Source organism: Natrix helvetica, assembly GCF_964273705.1.
Source record: "Natrix helvetica genome assembly, chromosome: 4".
Classification (NCBI taxonomy): domain Eukaryota; kingdom Metazoa; phylum Chordata; class Lepidosauria; order Squamata; family Natricidae; genus Natrix; species Natrix helvetica.
Window position 1 is genome coordinate 146,570,680 of NC_138550.1, and position 23,508 is coordinate 146,594,187.

General features: G+C 39.7%; 2 protein-coding genes across 2 annotated transcripts in view; both read left to right on the plus strand.

Moving 5' to 3' along the window:
• Positions 1–94: 94 nt before the first annotated feature.
• On the plus strand, positions 95–17,978 carry DCAF13 (DDB1 and CUL4 associated factor 13). Its single transcript, XM_081952582.1, has 11 exons — positions 95–316; positions 1,782–1,981; positions 3,109–3,216; positions 4,963–5,052; positions 5,938–6,093; positions 7,446–7,523; positions 8,356–8,438; positions 10,107–10,271; positions 13,856–13,991; positions 15,895–16,058; positions 17,048–17,978. The coding sequence occupies exons 1-11, from the start codon at positions 247–249 to the stop codon at positions 17,133–17,135; spliced, it is 1,338 nt and encodes a 445-aa protein (XP_081808708.1). The 5' UTR covers positions 95–246; the 3' UTR covers positions 17,136–17,978.
• A 5,111-nt stretch (positions 17,979–23,089) lies between these two features.
• Positions 23,090–23,508, plus strand: part of RIMS2 (regulating synaptic membrane exocytosis 2) — a gene marked incomplete at its 5' end in the record, with an annotated part of 310,377 nt that continues 309,958 nt past the window's right edge. Inside the window, one exon of the mRNA XM_081953026.1 lies at positions 23,090–23,256. Coding sequence (XP_081809152.1) covers positions 23,090–23,256 — 167 coding nt within the window. The remainder of the gene's footprint in view (positions 23,257–23,508) is intronic.

Consider the following 23,508-nt stretch of genomic DNA (forward strand, 5'->3'; position numbering starts at 1 on the left):
ATCGCCCGGCAGCATTCGCAGCCGGGCCCTCCACGAGGGCGGGATTAGTAGTCACGTGAGCGGCCGCGGCGGCCGGCTTCTTCTCGCCTTACTACAGAGCTCTTTTTGCTTTCAAAGTTTCTCCGGGGCCTCGTGCTGGGGTAGCGCCTCAATCCGGAAGTCCTTCCGGGAGAGATTCTCCTCTTCCACACGTGGTAGTGGTGGGGCCTTCGGAAGGCGGATTGACTTCCCCCGCGACGGCGGAAAATGAGGGTGAAGGTTCTGAGCAGGAACCCGGACGACTATGTGCGCGAAACCAAGCAGGACCTTCAGCGGGGTGAGCGCGAGAAGAGGAAGGGGGGGGGGGAGGATAGGGAGCGGGAGGAGGGGGGGCGTTCCCTAGGAAACCGGCCTCACTCCAAGCAGCCGAGTGTGTGTATGTGTGTGGGGGGGCGCGCTACTAAGTGCCTACAGCAGGGGTGTCCAAACTTGGGAACCTTAAGACTTGTGGACTTCAACTCCCAGAATTCCCCAGCCAGCCATGCTGGCTGGGGAATTCTGGGAGTTGAAGTCCACAAGTCTTAAAGTTCTCAAGTTTGGACACCCCTGGCCTACAGTTTATTCGGAATTATGAAGGGACCCGTTGCTTTCGTTATGAACTTTCTCGCCTGGCCCAGTTCTCGTCAGGCTGAGGAAGATTCCCCCCCACCCCACCTGGAGAATTAGCAGGTTGGATTTAGCCTTCCGTCTGAGCCCTGAGTTTGTCTCTGGGACTCAGGCGTCTCCAACCTTGGCCACTTTAAGACTTGTGGAGCAAAGCTGGCTGAAGAATTCTGGGACTTAAAGTCCACAAGTCTTAAAGTGGCCAAGATTGGTGAGCCCAGCTCTAGGTCCCCTTTTTAGATATGAGGTGCCCTCGATGGAGTTCAGTTCTTGGAGGTGGGGTGGGGTGTCGCCATAATTAGGATTTGAAAGATGGTGCATGTAAATTGATCGTAGTGGTTAAGGTATAAGGCTAGAGCCGTGATAGCGAACCTATGGCATGCGTGCCACAGGTGGCACATAGAGCCCTCTCTGTGGGCACATGAGCCATCGTCCCAGCTCAGCTCCATCCCGCTTGTGTGTGCACCTCCCCGCCGGCCACCTGATTTTGGGGTGTCTGCTGCGCATGCGGGAGATGCATGGGGTGTGTGTGTGTGTGTGTGTGAGTCCGCGCTTTTGGTCCCGGGAGGCCTACTAGGTCCGAAATGGGGTGTGTGGAGGTATGTAGTGCGTCCCCTTCCCTCACAGCCTGTTTTTACTCCCAAGAGGCTGCAGGGAGGCCTAAAACGGGGCATGGGTGTGTGCGCGTGTGTGCATGCATGCATAGGGGTCAGGGTGAGCGCAAGGGGGTCACATGCACAGGGGGGGTGCATGGGGGGGTGCACGCACTCATGCTTTTGGCACGCAATGACAAAAAGGTTGGCCACCACTGGGTTAGGGCGTGGGAATTCTGGTGCTGCTTCAAGTACAAAGCCAGCTGGGTGACTTTGAGCCAATCACCTTCTCTCAGCCCTAAAAAGGAGGCAGTGCCAAACCACTTCTGAAAAAACAAAAACTTTGCCTACAAAACCTGTCCAGGCAGTCTTTGTAAATCGGACACCAAAGAATATGTGCACACATTAAAACATTGAGAAATTAATTGTAAATCTAAGGTGGGAAAAAAATTATTTCCCAGAATCATCTTTGGTCTCATCTTGGGGAAGAGACAATCTTCATGGATGGCAATATGTTTATATATGTGTCATTCGCTTTCTTTCCAGTTCCGCGAAATTACGATCCTGCGTTACATCCATTTGAAATTCCACGGGAATACACAAGGGCACTAAATGCAACTAAATTAGATCGCATATTTGCGAAACCTTTCCTTGCATCGTTAGATGGTCATCGAGATGGAGTTAATTGCATGGCTAAACATCCAGAGAGCTTGTCTACAGTTCTGTCTGGAGCATGTGATGGAGAGGTAAATATTACTTTAAGATGACTGAAGCGTATGTTTTCTTAGCGATTGTTAAGTGTAATTCTGAAAACTTTTCATGGATTTTGCTAACTGTTCTCCTGTGGCATAGACCCATGATGCCGAACCTATGGCAGACATGGAACACACAGCCCTCTCTGTGGGCACACGTGCTTTTGGCAGCTGCTCTTTTTCCAGCACTCTGGCACATGAACATGCGATCCAGTTTCAGCACTCGGTGCCGAAAAGGTTACCCATCACTGGCATAGACTATAGACTTGCTTTAAAACAGTGGTTCTCAACCTTTCCAATGCCGCGGCCCTTTAATACAGTTCCTCATATTGTGATGACCCCCCAACCTAAAATTGGTGTCTCGGTTCCTAAAACCATCGAAAATACGTGTTTTCCAATGGTCTTAGGCGACCCCTGTGAAAGGGCTGTTCGACCCCCCCCAAGGGGTCCCGATCCACAGGTTGAGAACCACTGCTTTAAAACCTTATGGATACCTCAACAAATCTGGAGTCTGTAACTTATGGCTGCCATTACTTTTGTTCTTGTTTTCTCACTAATGTTGTTCTTTCTTAAAATATAGGTGTCTGAGGAAATACAACAGGAAATGTGTGATCTCTAGAAATAATATAAGGGATTTGCTAGCTAATTTTATTTAGTTTTTTAGCCAGGATGGGAAGCATATAGAGATTAAAGGCAATATTATCTGAACAGTTCCCATGTCTTTCTCTGCTTATACCCCAAAAGATGTACAAATGTTTAGTTCTGAATTGGATTTGTTTCTATTTTGACTGTTGGAAATAAGACATTAACTGTTGGAAAATTATTAAGTTTCAGCCTTGCATCAATGTAAAGTCTTATTATGAAATGTATGGAAAAATTAAACTGTCAAATGAAAGCCTGTCAATTTAACCATTACAAAAATTTCCTGATACTCTTCAGCTTTGTTTTTTTTTTTAAATTTTTGCTTAACTCCCAGAATGCTAGTTTGCTTCTGTTGTAACATGCTGGTATATATTTAAATACAGTATTTCCTATTTCTAAATTTCACATGATGATGAACAGTTGTATATTTATACTTCATTATGAATTATTATGATATAAGCATGTTGTTGATTTATAAGGTTAGAATCTGGAACTTGATGAAGCGCGTATGCATCCGTACATTGCAAGCACACGAGGGCTTTGTAAGAGGAATGTGTACCCGTTTTTGTGGCACCTCTTTCTTCACTGTGAGTAATTTTGAAAATTAAGGAGTGATATTTAATGCTTATTGTTGCCCTTTGCTACTTTTTGTGCTGCATTTTGTTTAGCTTACAGTTTATACATTGTAGCACTTCTAGTCTACAATTCTTGTTTCTTATTATAGTTTATTTTTTGTGACAATGTTTCACTTTGAATATAAACTCTTCTTCCTGGAAGTATAAATTGTGAGATAAACCTTTTGCGGCAGAACCTGTTCATTTTTTTTTGAAGTCTCAAAACTAGCGAAAACAGCTAGATTTCTCTTTGAAGATAATAGGTAGCTGGAATGGAAAGGTAAATGTGATTTAAACGTTTAGTAAATTGTGCAATTGTTAGTTTTGCTTCACTCTAACAATTTAGTAATTATATCCTGGTGGCCCTGCAGTATATGCTTCACTGTAGATAATATAATTTCTGTTTGGTGGGAATATGAATTTATTTATGATTATTTTAAAACTATTCCATAAAGTACTATATTAGTCCATTTGGGTTTTTTTTATATTAACTGTGCTGCTTGATTCAGTGTATTTTCACATAGAATATATACTACTTTCTTTAGATCTTTCTGATAAAAGTAACTGTCTTGACTTATGACATTAATACAATTCACTACACTGTGTCAGATATTCAGTGAAATGTTTTGAATGGATGTTGTTTATTTTTCTTTAAATTCTGTTTTATAAAAATGCCAAGATTATGGAATAAACATAAAATGGAATAAGAGAATATTTCTTCAAGTTTGAAAACAATATGAAAAATTGGCACTGCATTTACTTGATAGGTTGGATAGGTTGGAAAATATTTAAGATTAATATTTTCATTTACATAATACTTTCAACCTACAATGGAAAGGGTTGCTTCTAAAGCCATTACTAAGCATGTGTTAGGCTTTGGATCAGGGTGGACTTGATTTAAATCAAATCAATTTAAATCACTGCTAAAAAGGCTTGATTTAAATCAACACGATTTAAACTATAATTTTTAAAAAGCAACTGTCATCTCTGTCCCACAGCGGCTCCTCCTCTGACCTGCTGTTGACTCACCAAAAGTCCCATTCACTTGAATAGGATGACTGGTGATATGGCAGTGACATAGCAAGGTGAGAGGCATGCAGGCAGCAGTTGAGTGGATGCCCACTAGCAGGCCCTAACATGATGGATCTGAAATGAAAGGTGCTCTTTAAATGCAAGGATTCATTCTTGCTGGTAGTTAAAATCTATAATATTACTATTTGCAAACAAAATGAAGGTTTCCTATTTCCTTGCAGAGCTTGGATTCATTGAATGATTTTACTCATTCAATACTCATTGCAGAATATTATCATGCTAGATAATTAAGCTTCATTTCATGCTGAATAAGTTAAATTATTAATGTATCTTAAATAGAAAACTATCTTGAGGTGGATTTTTACTCCAAAGGGATTTTATTAAAATAAATTAGATAAAAATAAAAAAATAAAAATTTAAAAAATCCAATTTAAATTTTAAAAAAACCCCGATTTAAATTTGAAAAAAAAAACTGGTTTTTTTTTAAAAGCATAATTTTTTTATCCACCCTGCTTTGAATTCAAAGTTGAAAAGATGCATTGTAGATGGGCTTACAGAGCATATATTTGACTTGATTGACTGCCTGTGCCCTTTCCAGACTTTTTTTTAGGCTTCAGAACTGAAGTTTTAGTTGTAGAAAGAACTGATACTGTAAAAAAGTAATATTTCGTTTTTCCAAATCTTCAGGTGGGTGATGATAAAACAGTGAAGCACTGGAAAATGGAGGCACCAGCTTATGGGGAAGCAGAAGAACCAATAAATACCATTCTTGGAAAGGTACTAATTATTAATTGTTATTATTTTCTTAAATTTGTTTTGCAATGTACAAAATTAAAACTCTGATTTTTTTTTCTGTAACTGATTTTTCATTTCCTTTAACAGAAATGAAATAGATTGGTTTGATAAGCAGTTGTAAAACTTTCTAGAAGTTTGATTAAAAGAAGAGTCATTGTTTAGCTATGATTTAACTATTAATTGTAGTAGCAGCTATTAAAACCAACAGTAGCTGCTCATTTGGGATTTGTTTTTAACTTGCTGTAGGTTTGATGAAAGTATGATCATATAGTTAAAATCTGATTCTCTTCAGTTGTTTTGAATTATAGTTACTATAATCTTTTTGTTATTAGCCATGCTAGCTCAAACTGATGGGCATTGAAGTTTGTTGTCTGGAAGGCATAGGTTACGCACACAAATGAATTATTCTAATATCAAATTCACTAAAATGCCATAAATTTGATTATTTGTGTTATGCTATGTAGTGGTAGTATAATGTATATAATTTAAAAATCTTTCAAGAGGGCTTAATATTTATACAGCTAACACAATTTTTTAAAATATATATAATATTTTAAATGTAAGAAAGAGGCTACTGCACATGCTTCTTGAAGCTATGGATAGGTTCAAGAATTAATGAGAGGAATCAACATCTGTAAACTTCCTTCTGTTCTCAGATGAGCCAATTGCCATGATGATAGTTAATCTTTTGGATCATAGCTAGTTGTAGAAGAAATAGCTTCTGCCATATAGAGACCATTTAAAGAACTATTAACAGGTCCTTCACAAAAAAGATGTCTTTGCTTAGACTGTTACTAATGTCTTTGACCTAAAATCTTTGACTATTATATCCAGTAGTTGATTATGTTTGTTTTTTATATTTTCAAGACAGTGTACACTGGGATTGATCATCATTGGAAGAAACCTATATTTGCTACTTGTGGTCATCAGGTTGATATCTGGGATGAACAGAGAACTAGTCCTATATGTTCTTTGACTTGGGGAGTCGATAGCATAAACAGTGTTAAATTCAATCCAATTGAGGTAATAATTTCATTACAATACAATAATACAATAATACAATAGTAGAGTTGGAAGGGACCTTGGAGGTCTTCTAGTCCAACCCCCTGCCTAGGCAGGAAACCCTATACCGTTTCAGACAAATAGCTATCCAACATCTTCTTAAAGACTTCCAGTGTTGGGGCATTCACAACTTCTGGAGGCAAGCTGTTCCACTGATTAATTGTTCTAACTGTCAGGAAATTTCTCCTCAGTTCTAATTTGCTTCTCTCCTTGATTAGTTTCCACCCATTGCTTCCACCCATTAGTTTCCACCCATTAGTTTATATATGATGCTAAAATTATTTTCACTAAATAATACTGGCAACATGGATATGGCCATAAACCATGTGGACGTTGATGTCTGCCACAGGAATTAGAGGTAAACCTTCATAAATAAAGCTGAAGGAGAATGACAAATTGCAAATGATTAGATAAATTCATTTGAATAAAACAGTCTTCAATTGAACAGTTCTTTAAGGCCATTATTCAGCAAATATGGTTTTACATTTTTAAGAAAATATTGATATTTAAGGAAGGATATAGTTTGGTTTTGCAAGAATAAATCTAATTCAGCTAAGCTGAATTAATTTTAACTCTTGGGAATCATGGATAGCAAACTACAGTTGGATCAAATATTAAGGTGCAAATGGATTTTTTAAATGGTGGCAAAGTAACTTGCTGAATAGCAGTAATAAGTTTGCAGAAAGAAGAGCAATACAATTAAACGTTGGGAAATGAAGAGATCTGTACAAACCTCATGGCAAGTGAATGCTAAGACAATGAAGGGCAGTCCTGTCCACCTGTAGAAGGTGAATGTCTGCAACAAGACAAGGGAGCGGGAGGAGCCCTAGCTTATCACTTTAGCTTGAGAGCAGTGAGGCTTAAAAATAATATGTGTGGATAGTTTCATTTGTGAATCCTGCATTTTTTTAGAATCCTGTTCTCACTGAAGTACTATTTGGGGAATATAAGAAAGCCTATCCTCTTTACCCAAGAACAGTTGAAAAATGGATGAAGGATTATTGTTGGCAGTTTGAATACTTAGAAAATGTTTGAGTTTAATCCTGCCTACTTGTTCTTTTTTAAGCAACATATTTTTTTAAAGATCAGCTGTTTTGCACACACGTCTTTGAAAGGTTTACCAATATAAGGATATTTATGCTAGTTAAAATAGGTCATTTACATATTACATCTCTTTTTGATTAATAATTTCAGTTACATTTAAGAAATTCATTTCCTAAATAATGACATTTAAACTGTCATGCTATTATAATCAAATTCTAAATCTGTCCACTTTCATATTTGACATACAATTATTAAATAATTATTTTCAGATGAATCTTTTGGGAAGCTGTACTTCAGACAGAAATATTGTGCTGTATGATATGAGACAATCAACAGCCCTAAAGAAGGTAATAAATGTGCTCTTAAAAACACCCATTTGCAGGGATGCATATTAATTGTGCTGAATACCATTTCATTTGATATTTGGATAGATTCTGCGCTTGCTAGCCATGCCACTGTACCAGCCATTTACACACCCATGCACACCCTCCTTGATCTTTGCCTCACTTCCCATGCACATCCTACCCAACAGTCAGCCCATCTCCCTTGCACCTTCCTTAAGCCTCACTGCATTGTGTGCAATTCATTGTGCTTTCCTCGCATCCTTGTCATCTCCCTTAGTCTCACTGTATCTTTCTCACTTACTCCTCCTCCAGCAGCAGCCAATTGCTGGGCTTCTGCTGGCTTCCACATTTGGAGTTATGCTTCACAGTCATATCACTTAGCAACACAAATTCCAGTCCTAATTGCTATTGTAAGTTGAGGACTACCTTTAATTATTTTTATTATGCTGGATTTTTTTTACCTATCTGAGTTTTATGACTTATCTGGATATGGTGATGCTTTCATCAACATGAGAAGTTGCATAGATTGCACAGTTCTTTAACCAGTAACAGCACATTTTCTTAATGTTTATTTATTTATTTGGTTTCTATCCTGCCTTTGGTCAATTCAAGGTGGCATGTTTAAATAGGGCTCCTGCCTATTTTCTCTGCAACAGTAGCACTCTATAAGGTGGCTGTGCTGAGAGAGAACAGCTAACCCAGAGTAATAATTAGTATATATTTATACATACATTTATATTGTTATACAATTTATTTTTAGTGTATAGTTTATTGTGATGAACAGTACACGCTTATTGATCGTTTTTTCTACTTTATAATATTTAACTTTTCTCAGGTTATTTTGGATATGAGAACAAATACACTTTGCTGGAATCCTATGGAAGCTTTCATTTTCACTGCAGCAAATGAGGATTACAAGTAAGAAATACAGATTTTGCTTGCTCTCAGTTTTGACTGCTTTAGATTCTCAGAAGATGTGTAAAAGTTGATGCATTAATAAATAATATTTGTAATTTGTTCCATAAGAAATCTTTTGTTGAGAGATTGTGTTAAAAAGAGAATATAAGCACAGTGCAATCTGATTGATTAGGTTATTCTATTAAAATACTATTACATTTTTAACTTTAGCTGGAGTCTAAGGAACTATTTCCAATATTTTATACTCTTTGCTTAATGAAGATACTTTGTTAGCAACAAATTGGTAATTTAAAAATTGATGTAATTAGAAATGTACATTGCAGATACAAATAAAATACTGATCAGGACATTTAAATGGAAGCAGTACAAGAACAAACATCAATGGAATGGATTTACCACCTGGTGTATTTCTGACAATACCTATTTTGAGAGGATATCAAATTCAGAAAAACTCTGTTTGCAATCTGTTCACACTTATGACCGGTGGCAAAGCACCTCCCAATTGTGGGATCATTATTTACAAGCTTCCCTGCCTGCTTCCCCAGAAAGTCAGCGGGGAAGCTGGCAGGGAAGCTTACAAGTTGCTGGTGTAAGCTAGTCCCGCAGATACTCTGTGTTGGCACTGTGATGGCCACTTGCACATCCCTGTATACCCTTTCCAACCCTCACTTTGTCTCCCCTGCCTTTTGTGTACCCTTCCTGACCCAAGTGATGCTAATTGCACATCTTCCTGACTCATGTAGTGCCTCTTGTGTATCCCCATATATAAGGTTTCATATGTTGCACTGCCTCAGATACTTAAGTATCTGAGTTAAACACTCTATTTTATATTCTAAATTCTCTGCTGTAATGAACTATTTTTTTCTAAATTGGCTAGGTATCAGGATTCCACATAAGCTGAAAGCTGAATTGTATTTGGGAAAGAGAATTGTGTCCTTTTATTTAAGTAGGCAAGCTCAAATTCACTTCAAGCTGAGATACTTCATAGGCATATTTCTTGCCAACAAATGATTTATCTCTGTCTTCCAGAATGCATTTTTATCTTCTCAATCTAATTTTGGGATTTCCTAAAATGGGAAACTACAAATTAATAGCTAACTAAATCCAGCCATGCTTAGCTTTTTGAGGTCAACAAAAGGCAGCTGAGTGCCGCCACTTTGCTGGGTTCTATTCAAGCAGAATATGAGAAATGCTAATACAATTTCCTATCCTAATTCCAAAATATGTGGTCCTCTATCAAAGCAGATAAAATGTCTTCTATTCCTCATGTTTTCTTGAATGTCAGTGACAGCTTAAGAGTATTATTTCTGAACAAATACAGGGGTTATCCCAAAATCTAGCAGAATAGTTGAATTTAAGGCAGTTTAGATTTGATCATTATTCTGTTCACTTGCTTTTAATATGAAAGTGGCAGTATTCTCAGCTTCCCAGATCATTAACCAGTCAGTCCTAAATCAAGAACATTTTCATGATAACTTAGATATATTTTCTCAAACAGATTTCAGCTTTTTTTTAAAAAAAGTTTTTTTTTGATGAGGACTAGAGGCACTGTTCTGATAAGTGTCTGATATCCATAGGCACTGGGTGGTAAATCTCTACCAAAGCATTTGATCAAACAATTATAAAGTAAGTAGAAGTAATACTTTTACCTTTTTCTTCTTCTTGTAGCTTATATACTTTTGATATGCGGTTCCTTGGCAAGGCTTTAATGGTTCATATGGACCATGTGTCTGCAGTCCTGGATGTGGATTACTCCCCTACAGGAAAAGAATTTGTGTCTGCCAGCTTTGATAAATCTATTCGCATTTTTCCTGCAGATAAAGGTCATAGCAGGTCAGTGACTGTATTTATAATAATTATACACTTCTGGAGTTCCTCCTTTGCTACCAGTCTTAAATCTCTCAATTTGATTTTAATATATTGAATAGCTTGTAAAGATATAGCAATAGCTCTTAAGACTTATGTACTGCTTCACAGTGCTTTACAGCCCTCTCTAAGCGGTTTATAGAGTCAGCATATTGCCCCAAACAATCTGGCTCCTCATTTTACCGATTTCAGAAGGATGAAAGGGCGAGTCAACCTTGAACCAGTGAGAATTGAACTGCTGGCAGCGGCAGTCAGCAGAATTAGCTTGCAATACTGCATTCTAACCACTGCAGCACCACAATTCCTAGTTTACAATTACATTAAGCTTTGAAATTTTTACTGGTACATTTCAGTGTTTTGTTCTGCTTTTCATTGATACTGCTATAAAAAATAGTTGGGCTAAAATGTTTTGGGGTTCAAAAATCTTCTGATTTGTTTCATGTATCTAACACAGAGTGCACTTTCTTAGGACAGAATCCAGTAATGGAGATGAATTTGTGTTTTACTCAGGATTTTTTGTTTTTTCCCCAGCATGATTGTAACTATGTCATATAAATTGCTAGTCATGAAAGTTAAGCTATTGTTAAGTGCAATTTAACTATTGCTAAGCGAAGGGATTTAGATGCTCACTGCTGAAATGGGCACTAAGATCAATTTCATCTCTAGATGAAATAGAAAATATGGTTTGCTTATAGAAAGGGATACATGCTGATGAATCAGCAGCACAGTTTGCGCAAAGTTGTAATGGATGTGGAGATTGAATACAGATTTCTCCATAAGACGTTCAAGCTGTCATCTGTATTTTTCCCTGCTTTCGCAATTAGTGCTCTTGGCATGATTGCTGCAGCTGTGATGCAGGTTTTATGATATATGTGCTTTCTATGTGCTTAGGGCATAGGAAATCTCATAAAGAAGGCTCACGTTCATAGTGTGATTTTGCATTATATCAGCTGGCTTCTAGAATCTAGATAAGAAACAACTAAATAAAAATCAGAAACATTTACGCTAATTTCTTTCTTAAATGTTTTGAGATATGTTTTATAGTTAATTTCAGCTTGGGAACAAGTAAAGCTTCTAAAGAATTCTTCAGTATGCTTATATCCATAACTCTCATTTGGGAAAGAGTTTCTTCTTGAAAATTTTCAAGGCTTTACTATGTTTTTGACAATATCCCTTCAAAAGCTTTGGGTCTCATAAATATGCATAACTCTATACATAGCAAAAAAGCATGTTAAATTTATGGACTTAATTATATAGGTTTTTATCACAGTGCTCTTGCCCCAGATGCCAGGGCTTATTTTATGTTCCTAATTAAACTCTGAACGTGAAACTTTAGAAGTCAGAAGAAACAAGACATACTTTGTTTATTAATTTTATTAAGAGCTTTTGGTAAATGAGCCAGATGTTTGAGTGATTAAATGAAAGAATCAGCTTATTCATCCCTATGATATTCTATTACAGGTGTCCTCTATGAGTAATTTGTTTTCACAACCTGTTATGAGAACAAAATGTTTTTTTTAAAGAGGAATAGTTGCTTCTGTTAGATTAGTTCCAACAATTTTTTTTAAAAAAAATTCTTATAACAGTTACATGGCTGCCTATTTTAAAGCCTGAATGGCTCACAACCCAAGTATGAACAATATAACAACGGTAATTGTGAGAAAGAAGGACTAGGGGAGACATGATAGCAGCGTTCCAATATCTCAGGGGTTGCCACAAAGAAGGGGGAGTCAAACTATTCTCCAAGGCACCTGAGGGTAGAACAAGAAGCAATGGGTGGAAACTAATCAAGGAGAGAAGCAACTTAGAACTGAGGAGAAATTTCCTGACAGTTAGAACAATTAATCAGTGGAACAGCTTGCCTCCAGAAGTTGTGAATGCCCCAAACACTGGAAGTCTTTAAGAAGATGTTGGATAGCCATTTGTCTGAAACGGTATAGGGTTTCCTGCCTAGGCAGGGGGTTGGACTAGAAGACCTCCAAGGTCCCTTCCAACTCTACTATTGTATTGTATTGTAATATAAAAAACAGTAAAACGAACACCAAAACCTAGCACCATAACTAAACTTTCAAAAGCAGCCCACAGTATGTGCCTCCATGCCAAGCACATTCTATCTGAGTGCTTAGGAGAAAATGCTTTTCAAGTTTAAAGAGTAGGGACTATTAGAATTCAGAGAGAAGGATGTTGCATTCTACTGCCCGCTGCCCCTCTTGCCTGCCCCTGCACCATGGGACACTACAAACTGGGTTCTTCTTTTGTGCCATTGTAGCTTTCTTTCAGACCAGTCTTTTTTTGCTTACTGACCATGGCCTCCTTTCATGAGCCAGCCAGATCCTTCTACTGCACTGGAGTTTTTGCACACCAAACAAGTCATTCTTCAATGAAAGGAGGCCCCATATTTGTGCATAGTGTGGCACATAACTGCCTGCAGTGGGTGAGAACACCACTGACCTATGGGAGATTTCCATGGTACTTCCTACATGCATTGGTCAGGATGGCGAGTCTAGCTGAGGTGAGGCGGGCAAAGGATGAGGAAGATCAAGTGGGCATTTGGTGGCAGAGGCAGTGGGCTACCTGTAGGGCTTTAAATGTAATAACTAGCACCTGGAAGGAAACCAGAGCCAATGCAGCTCACACAACTGGTGTGTAACATGGCAAACCTAGTGTGCAACACTGTGTGATGTGTGATGTTGAATCCCAGACCAATGGTAGTCTCTGAGTGGTCTTCTATGGTAACCCCATGTTGTAATTGTTGTAATCCAAATGGGAAGTGATCCAATTTGTGAATGACCATGAACATTCCTGGCCTAAAATCCATAAAGAATTCGAAACTTGTGACACTAAAAATTGTACTAAGACCATAAAAAATTGGATATTAATTTGTTACTTGAGGAAGTAATGACTATTATAAAATATATCATTTGTTTAATATTAGACTAGTTTTAAGAGGGCAGCCTGGAAGTCAGAGTTTTAATGGGTTGTATATATGAAAGTTGAAAATATTATGGAATGGTTATGCTCATACTCAACATAGTTGTCATAATCAATATAATTGATTATTTTCACAGAAGCCAAAACAAAAGCTGAAACGTAAGGCAAATATGGGATTGAGTTCAAAAATAGCTGCTCTTTTCAATCCTTGCTTTTCTGCTCACTATTAAAAACTCTTTTAATAGAAAAAAGATGGTTAATTTCTCTGAATCTCTAATTTTTCTCTAAAATTATTTTATTCTATTCCAAACAAAGTAATAGATTATTACTGACCCACTTGTTCATATCTATTATTTTGACTTTAACTTTCAGGTATTTGCCTGATAATAGAGATCAGTATAATCAGATAGTTTTTAGAAATATTAGGGCTTCATAGATCTTGGGATGAATCTGTAAAAAGTGCTTGGTTTCACAAGTGTAGCATTTTTCATATGCTGCTTTTATGCTCTGACACCATTCCAAGCACACTTTGGAGCTGAATCCCCAAAGCTGCACAGCCCTCTAAAAATACCATAAAATATTTCTAATAAAAATGAAAGCAAGCTATTTTCTATTCTTAGGGAGATCTATCATACAAAGAGAATGCAACATGTCATCACTGTCAAATGGACATCAGACAATAAATACATTTTGTGTGGCTCTGATGAAATGAACATTCGTTTGTGGAAAGCAAATGCTTCTGAAAAGCTGGGTGTGGTAAGTAACCACAAATTCATTGTTAGGCTTAAAGCAGATGTATTTCCTTTAGACAGGCAAAAAAGCACTTGATTGCTAACCTTAAATCTTGGTAATAACTATAATTCATTGTAATTATTTTGTCTTAAACGAGAAAGTCTGTTTGGGCTAGTGGTTAAAGCACCAGGCTAGAAAACCAGGAGATTGCAAGTTTTACTCCCACCTTAAGAATGAAAGCTGAGTGACTGGGTCAAGCATAGTTTGCTATGGAATTCCATCTCATCTAAGAGTCTGCCAGTACTGTGTATTTGCTGTTACTTTAGAGTGGTTGGGGCCTTGTAGTATTCTGATTTTGTTTAGGTTGCTGACCCAATAATATAATAATATAGACCCAACTCAGATATTTCATTTTTTAGACAAAATGATTAAAAGACAACAATAAGCTGGTTTCCTGGCTCCATATGCACCTGGATGAAACTGATTTACTGCTTCCATTGCAGTCAAGAATTTGTCCAAAATATGGTAGCCTTCACTATGACTGTTAATTGTTCCAGGTTTTGATGACCTCAGAAAAGATGATTTTTGATATGCCTTTGAAGTTATGACTGTCACAACACTCCAATTGTCACATGATCACAATTTGGGTACTTGGCAGCTGGTTCCAATTTATGATGCTTACAGCATCCTGCAGTCGTAAGACCATAAAGCGCCCTTCCTAAGGCTGTCATAACTTTGAATGGCCATTAAATAACCGGTTATATATCGGGGATTACCTGTAAACACAATCTGTTGCATTTTGGAGACTTCTGTGACATCTTAATTTATTATCTTTATAAATTGCCTAGAATGTTTATAATATTGGCAGCATATAAATAGTGGAAATAAATAAAAGCTGGTATAAAATGTTGCAATATGAAGCGCTACCTTGCTAATTCTAAGCCCTAGTTAAAATGGGCTTGGCTGGGCTTACAAATTTGGTCACTGATTGTTTAAGAGCTCATTCTTACTCTTCTATATGCTTCATTTCATAATTAGAATGAGCAGCATCAAGCCAGACATGCTGTGAATATTTTTAAAAAGGCTAATTCCTTTGAAAGAAATAGGGTTGTGTCAGCTACCATTTTAATGTAATTGCCTTTAATTAAAATGAAAACCTTTTAATTTGGATTGTATTGACATTTTGCACAATAGAGATGATTGAAATGTACTGCTGACTAAGGAAAAGAAATGAAATACGATGGGTGGTGGAAAATACCTCCTACAGCTAATAAAGGTTAATGTTTAGTCTGTCTCTCTAAATGAGCAGTTTTTGAAAAAGAATTACATTTCTTCTGCTTGAGAGCTAGGTTAAATCCAATTGGACTTTGAGGTATATTCTGCATCATTCTGATGATCAAAATAAGGACTTTTTCTCATTTAACCTGGTTAAATCAGGGATTTATCAACCAGACTTAGCACAATGAAATAATTGCCTTTTAATTGAATTTATTGGTGTGCTTTCTATTGGAATAAAAATAATCAGAGATGTATACATCTTCAGAGATTTTCTCAGTTAAAATCAATTTCTTTGGTTTCAGTACAAATTTAGAATGAACCTTCCTTCCTTCCTTCCTTCCTTCCTTCCTTCCTTCCTTCCTTCCTTCCTTCCTTCCTTCCTTCCTTCCTTCCTTCCTTCCTTCCTTCCTTCCTTCCCTCCCTCCCTCCCTCCCTCCCTCCCTCCCTCCCTCCCATGTCCAATTTAACACTTATTTGCCAAATATTACTTTGTGCAATTTTTTGAGATCTTGCACTTCCATGACTTTCCCCAGTTATATAGAAGGTAACTAGATTTCATGAAATATGGCACACTCATAAATCTGTTCTGGTATTGTGGAATTCATCATTGTTAAATATATGTTTTAAGATTATGATTTTTTCCCTCTAGCTTACTCCCCGAGAGAGAGATGCTATTAACTATAATCAGAAACTGAAAGAAAAATTCCAGCATCATCCCCAGATCAAGCGCATAAATCGCCATCGTCACTTACCAAAGATGATATATAGTCAAGCCAAAGAGCTACGCATCATGAAAGAAGCTCGTCGGCGGAAGTATGTTTTATTTAATTTTTTAAAATTAAATGTATTCTATTATTCTTTCCATTTGTCTATTTACTTTTGAATGGACTGTGGAAATTCTCTAGAGAGACTTTGGAGTCTTTTCTAGTTGATTATAAAACAAATCTGACAGTAACATGCTTTGATTTATTAGATGTGTTTCTAAAGTACAGGATGCTGGATTGGACAATACATTGTTTCCTTTCCAAGCTTAATTCCATAATAACATGTCTTTGCTGAAATAATTAGCTGGAGTATCTAAATCAATAGGATAGAAATAATTAGCTTGGCTATGTTGAGGGAATTAGACAATGGATAATGAAGGGGAATAGGATAAGAGTCATTACTGGAATATCCTGGAAGACCTACAGGTTATTATGAGAGACAGATTGAGATGGTCAGCACTTGTCCATGCAATCATCAGAATTAAAATCTGTTTTAATGGTATCTGTGTAAGTATTTAAAAGCTAACTTAGTCTCCCAATAGAACTTCTGTTTTTCTTTAGGCTACCCAATCAGGTTCATCCTATTAATTAAATTGAGGTGGGAAGGACAGCAAAAAGGAGAATGCACTCCTTGAGCTCTTGTTCCGATACAGCAGAAATTACTGCTGTTCAGATAGCAGTAGATGCAATGCCATCTTTTTTTTATTACCTGAATAGAATTCATCTGTTAATTTAATCATCTTTTGTACAAATGTGAGGTGATCTTATCTTTGAACAAGATCTATATTAGCCCAGTGCACAGCATGTACAGGAGAATATTGATTATATATTCCAAATTTAATTTTAATTTTAATTGAATTGGCCCTGAAGGAGTGTCTCAAAATTTATTTCCTTTCCAGGATCATAATCCAGTACCTAATATATTAATTGTATTCCAAATATAATCATACATTCTAATATATGAATATTGGTTATGTAGCAGTAATTTTATTTTATAAACAATGAAATATATAAATATATATTAATGTCTCTTTCCAGGGAACTGAACCGTCGTAAACATAGCAAGCCTGGATCTGTACCACTTGTGTCAGAAAAGCAGAAACACATTATGGCTGTAGTAAAATAAACATATATAAGATTACTATGGGCATGATTTATATGTGAGATATATTTCTTTGTTACAATATGTAATTAAAAATCTTGCTTTTTGATATGAGAATAATAAATTGAGACTGTAGTTGCTATGGTGTGGCTAATTGTGGTATCTTTATAGTATTTATTTTGCTGCATTGCTTGTAAACAGCGATAGTGAAAGTATCTTGAAAAGTACATGCAAATACTGCATACTAGAGGAGACGGAACTAACTCAGAATGTTGCAATAAGTTTTCTAAAATGTTAAGTTGTAGTGCCTTAAAAGAATGTGAATAAAAGTATTCTTAGATTGGCAAATTTGCTCCCCAAATATTTGGATACCATTTAATTAAAAAAAAAACTGCGTCAAATTCACTTTCTATTGTAAACTACATCTATTGTAAGTATGCATCCTGATTCAGCTATCACAAGTAGTCCCCAACATCACCACAACTGAGCCCAAAATTTCTGTTGGTAAGCAAGACATTTGTTAAGTGAATTTGACCACATTTCACAACCATTCTTGCCACAGTTGTTAAGTGAGTCACTGCAACTGTTAAGTTAGTAACATTGACTTGCTTGTCGGAAAGTTACAAAAGGTTACACATTTTACCCCAGGACACTGCAACCATCATAAATACATGCCAGTTGCCAAACATCCAAATTTTGATCATGATTCTGGGTATGCTGCAATAGTCATAACTGTGAAAAACAACGTAAGTCACTTTTTTCAGTGTCATTGTAATTTTGAACAGTCATTAAATGAACGGTTGTAAGTTGAGGACTATCTGTATTTTTACTTTGTGTATATGTAAATAAAACTTCATTGAATAGAAATGTATACCGTCCTATATGTAAAATGGGAATAATTATATTTTGAATGTGATTATTGCCACTATTTTATTTCAACTCTTGATCCATATAGTTTGTTTATTACACAGTACTGAAATTAATAACACATTCTCTAAAGTTTAAGAGGTTAAGCAGCGTCTTAATTTTTGGCTGTATTATTTTTAGTAATAACATTGAAATACATTAAGTATGTACCATCTATAGATTATTAATATTTTTATATTGCATTTTTATATATGACTGAATCAAATCATTCACCTAATATAGTAATGAAAATGCTGTATTCAGAGATTGGCATGCCATTCCTTTCTATGAATTCTATGATTCCAGCCTCAGTTATAAACTTTGCTCAAGCCTGAGATTTTCTACAAAACTTTCTATACCCAGTTCGCCATCTAAAATCAAACAATTATTCTTTGAGCTAGCATGCAATTAAAGTTTTAAATAATTTGTCTTATGTAACAGATAATATCACCATTTTCTTGCTTATCATCTGGAAAACAGCTGTTTCTTTGAACTTCAAATTTGTTATGGAAACTAGCAAATTATTTAATCCTATATTAACTGCATATTTTTATTTTTAATTCATTTTATTAAACATTACTAAGATAAACTAAGATATAAAAAGTGAAAAGTAAAAAACCATATGCAAATAAGAATAGGAAAGAAACTTACATATATATTAAAATGATTAGATATTAAATACAATTGTATTTAAAATATTAATGTTTGTATTCCAAAACTTTTGTAAAGTATTGTATGCTGTGACATCTGGAAGCAAAAACCTAAGGTGTTATTAAACAACTCTGAAACAATTTGAAAAGCTTATAATACTTAAAGTAATATATAAAGTTCATATATTTAAGATTGTATGCAAAAATAATTTAACAGTTATAGTCACATTCGGGTGAAATGATATAACTTCATCACCACATATAGACCATATATTGTATAAATAGTCAGACACATTAATTGGGGAGTACAATTTGTTCAATACAATACAATAGTAGAGTTGGCAGGGACCTTGGAGGTCTTCTAGTCCAACCCCCTGCCTAGGCAGGAAACCCTATACCGTTTCAGACAAATAGCTATCCAACATCTTCTTAAAGACTTCCAGTGTTGGGGCATTCACAACTTCTGGAGGCAAGCTGTTCCACTGATTAATTGATCTCACTGTCAGGAAATTTCTCCTCAGTTCTAAGTTGCTTCTCTCCTTGATTAGTTTCCACCCATTGCTTCTTGTTCTACCCTTGGGTGCTTTGGAGAATAGTTTGACTCCCTCTTCTTTATGGCAACCTCTGAGATATTGGAACAATGCTATCATGTCTCCCCTAGTCCTTCTTTCTCTTAAGCTAAACATACCCAGTTCCTGCAACCGTTCTTCATATGTTTTAGTCTCCAGTCCCCTAATCATCTTTGTTGCTCTTCTCTGCACTCTTTCTAGAGTCTCCACATCTTTTTTACATCGTGGCGACCAGAACTGAATGCAGTATTCCAAGTGTGGCCTTACCAAGGCATTATAAAGTGGTATTAACACTTCACGTGATCTTGATTCTATCCCTCTGTTGATGCAGCCTAGAACTGTGTTGGCTTTTTTGGCAGCTGCTGCACACTGCTGGCTCATATTTAAATGGTTGTCCACTAGGACTCCAAGATCCCTTTCACAGTTACTACTACTGAGTAAGGTATCACCTATACTGTACCTGTGCATTCCGTTTTTGTTGCCTAAATGTAGAACCTTACTCTTTTCACCATTGAATTTCATTTTATTAGATAGTGCCCAATGTTCAAGTTTGTCAAGATCCTTCTGTATCTTAAGCCTATCTTCTGGAGTGTTGGCTATTCCTGCCAGCTTGGTATCATCTGCAAATTTGATGAGTTCCCCATTTATTCCCTCATCCAAATCATTGATGAAGATGTTGAAGAGTTCTGGGCCTAAAACAGAGCCTTGGGGTACTCCACTGCATACTTCCCTCCATGTAGATGCAGTTCCATTGAGAACTACACGTTGAGTGCGGTTGGTCAGCCAGTTACGAATCCATCTGGTGGTGATGCTGTCTAACCCACATTCTTCTACTTTATCTAGTAGTAGGTTATGGTCTACCTTATCAAAAGCCTTACTGAAGTCCAAGTAAACTATATCAACGGCATTCCTCTGGTCCACTAATTTTGTCACATCATCAAAGAATGCAATAAGATTAGTCTGGCATGATCTGTTTTTGACAAATCCATGTTGGCTTTTGGCTATTACTTTGTTTGCTTCTAGGTGTTCGCAAATTCGTTGCTTGATTATTTTTTCCAGAATCTTTCCTGGTATTGAGGTTAGGCTGATAGGTCTGTAGTTTCCTGGATCTAATTTTTTCCCTATCTCCAGGCCAAGGAGCAGCTGCCTGCTGCTCCCCGTTAGCTGTCTCCCCGCTTTAGTTCGTTCAAGTGCCCGTAAAGTTAATGGCAGAGCACTTAAACTGAGAGGGGTGGCGGATCCTGGTCAAGCTTTGAAGAGCCTCTGAGCACTTCGGTTCCCAAAGCAATCAATTGGAATAGAGCTGGAAGGGACCTTGGAAGTCTTCTATAATACAATACAATAATACAATACAATAGTAGAGTTGGAAGGGACCTTGGAGGTCTTCTAGTCCAACCCCCTGCCTAGGCAGGAAACCCTATACCGTTTCAGACAAATGGCTATCCAACATCTTCTTAAAGACTTCCAGTGTTGGGGCATTCACAACTTCTGGAGGCAAGCTGCTCCACTGATTAATTGTTCAAACTGTCAGGAGATTTCTCCTCAGTTCTAAATTGCTTCTCTCCTTGATTAGTTTCCACCCATTGCTTCTTGTTCTACCCTCAGGTGCCTTGGAGAATAGTTTGACTCCCTCTTCTTTGTGGCAACCCCTGAGATATTGGAACACTGCTATCATGTCTCCCCTAGTCCTTCTTTCTCTTAAACTAGGCATACCCAGTTCCTGCAACCGTTCTTCATATGTTTTAGCCTCCAGTCCCCTAATCATCTTTGTTGCTCTTCTCTGCACTCTTTCTAGAGTCTTCACATCTTTTCTACATCGTGGCGACCAGAACTGAATGCCGTATTCCAAGTCTTACCAAGGCATTATAAAGTGGTATTAACACTTCACGTGATCTTGATTCTATCCCTCTGTTCTAGTCCAACTGCTCAAGCAGGAGACTATACCATTTCAGATAAGTGGCTGTCCAGTCTTTTCTTAAAAACCTCCAGTGATGAAGCACCTATAACTTCTGAAAGCAAGCTGTTCCACTGGTTAATTGTCCTCATTGTTAGGAAGTTTCTCCTTAATTCCAAATTACTTCTCTCCTTGATTTGTTTCCATTCCTTGTTTCCTGCCTTGTCTTCTGGAGTTCTGGAAAAGAGTTGACTCCCTCTTCTTTGTGACAGCCCTCAAATACTAGAATAGTGATCTTATGTCTCCCCTAGTCCTTCTTTTCTCCAGACGAGCCATACCCAATTCCTGCAAGTGTTCGTCATATGTTTTTCTCTTCTCAGTTGTTGTCCTTTGCACTCTGGCGGTTTGCACCTCCCGCTCCCGGCCCAGCCTCACCCGTAACCCCAATCCCCAAGCGCGGCGTTTGGGCCTCTTCCCCCCGTCACTTCCTCGCTTCCATCTTGGTCATCCTCGTCCACGGCCGCAGCGCCGCCTCTTTCTGTCCCCGACTCCCCCACCGCTTCTGCTCAGCAGATCCTCGGTGCTCGTCACTGAGCACCTCACCTCCCCCCCCCCCCCGCCTGCCTCATGTGATTGTTATCGCAACGCTTCCCCTCCCGGCGACTTCGCTCAGGGAATCGACCAACCCCCCCCCCCCCCAAACCTCTGCCAGTCAACCCAGGCTCGGCCGTGACGTGTCGCTCCCGGGCGCCCCCTCTGGCGGTTGGTGGAATCGGCTTCACCCTTTTCAGTCCCCCCTGCCTCCCCCCCTCCTTCCCGCGCCTTGGGCGACGAGGCAGAAACGTGGTTGGCGGCCGCGGCGGGGAGGGGACGCGCGCGGGAGCGGCGACGGCAACGGCGGGCGGGAGAGGAGGGCGGCGAGGAGCGGCTCCTTTCCGTGATCCCCGCGTTAATCTGCGCACCGTCCCCGTCCGCTCCGCGATGCGATGGGTTAGGCGAGCGGCCAGCGACAGCAGCAGCAGCAGCAACAGCAACGCAGCCGGGAGACGAGCCGCCGAGCGAAGCAGCCACGAGGGGCGGCCGCGGCGGCAGGGCCTGGCCGAGGAACGGTGTGGGGGGGGGCCGGAATAAACGGCCGCTAGGGGCGGCGGCGGCAACGGCGGCGCGGTAGGGAAAAGCCTCCGGCTGGAACTGCGTTGCCCCACGGTCCTTTCCATGGACAGCGGGCTGGAATTATGAGCCGGCTGGAGTTGCTGGCGGCCGGGACCTGCCCTCCCCCGAAGGGTTTTCTCCTCGCTCTGCGCCTCGGGGCGCCCGCGGGGCTCCGCTCGCCTCGCCGCCGCTACTCCAGCACGCGCCGCCGTCCCGCTCTCCGGGAGCCGCTAGGGCCCCCTCGGGGCCAGGCGACCCCCGCTCTCCCCGCAAGCGAGGGACACCCGCAGATAGCGTAGCCCCGACTCTCTCCTCGGCCACCCCTGTCCTTCCTTCCCCCTTCCCATCCTTTCCTCCCCCCCTCCGTCTCGCTTTCTGGATGTCGAGCGAGACCCTCCGCCGTGCATGTCCCCGGAGAAGCCCCCTTCCCCTCTTCCCAAGCGTCCCGCGCCCCCCGGCCGCTATTGCCGCCCCCTCCCGCGCTCTCCTCCACGCCGCCGCCGAGCAGGTGAGAGGCTGGTGCGTGGCTGGGTGAGGAGGGGAGGGTTGGTCGCCGCTCCTCTCGCCTTGCCCCCCCCCCCCGCCTTCACGGGCGACGGTCCCCTCTCCCCGCCGCCCTCACCCCTGCCGGGCATTAATTAAGCTGCCCATTGATTAAAGGGTATTGATTTGTATGTATTTCACTCAGCGCCGTTGGCGGCGGCGGCGGCGGCGGCGGCGCCCGCTGCTTGTTCGGCGGCCTCCGCCTGAGTTCGCCCAGTATTTCCCAATTTAGAGTGTTTGTCGCCGAAGCTCCCTCGACCAAAGATGTCGGCTCCTCTTGGGCCCCGAGGCGGCCCTGCTCCCCCTCCGCCTCCGCCGCCTCCGCCCGAGATGCCCGACCTCAGCCACCTCACGGAGGAAGAGAGGAAGATCATTCAAGCCGTCATGGACCGCCAGAAGAAGGAAGAAGAGAAGGAGCAGTCCGTGCTGAAGTAAGCGCTACGTTTCTCTCCCCCGCCCCAATACCCCCGCCTTCCCCACCCCACCCTCCCAAATTCTGGCTCTCCATCCCGGGAGGAGAAAGCTGCCCGGGCCTCCACCCCACGGACAGGGTCTGCTTTCGGGGAGGGCTGCCAGCCTAGCGGCGGGCATCGGGCGGGCAGGAAGGCCTTGGTAGGATCGCCCGGGAGCGGCGCAGGAGGCTGCCCGGCGGTGTCTTGGCTCCCGGCTGTGGCTGCCGCTGG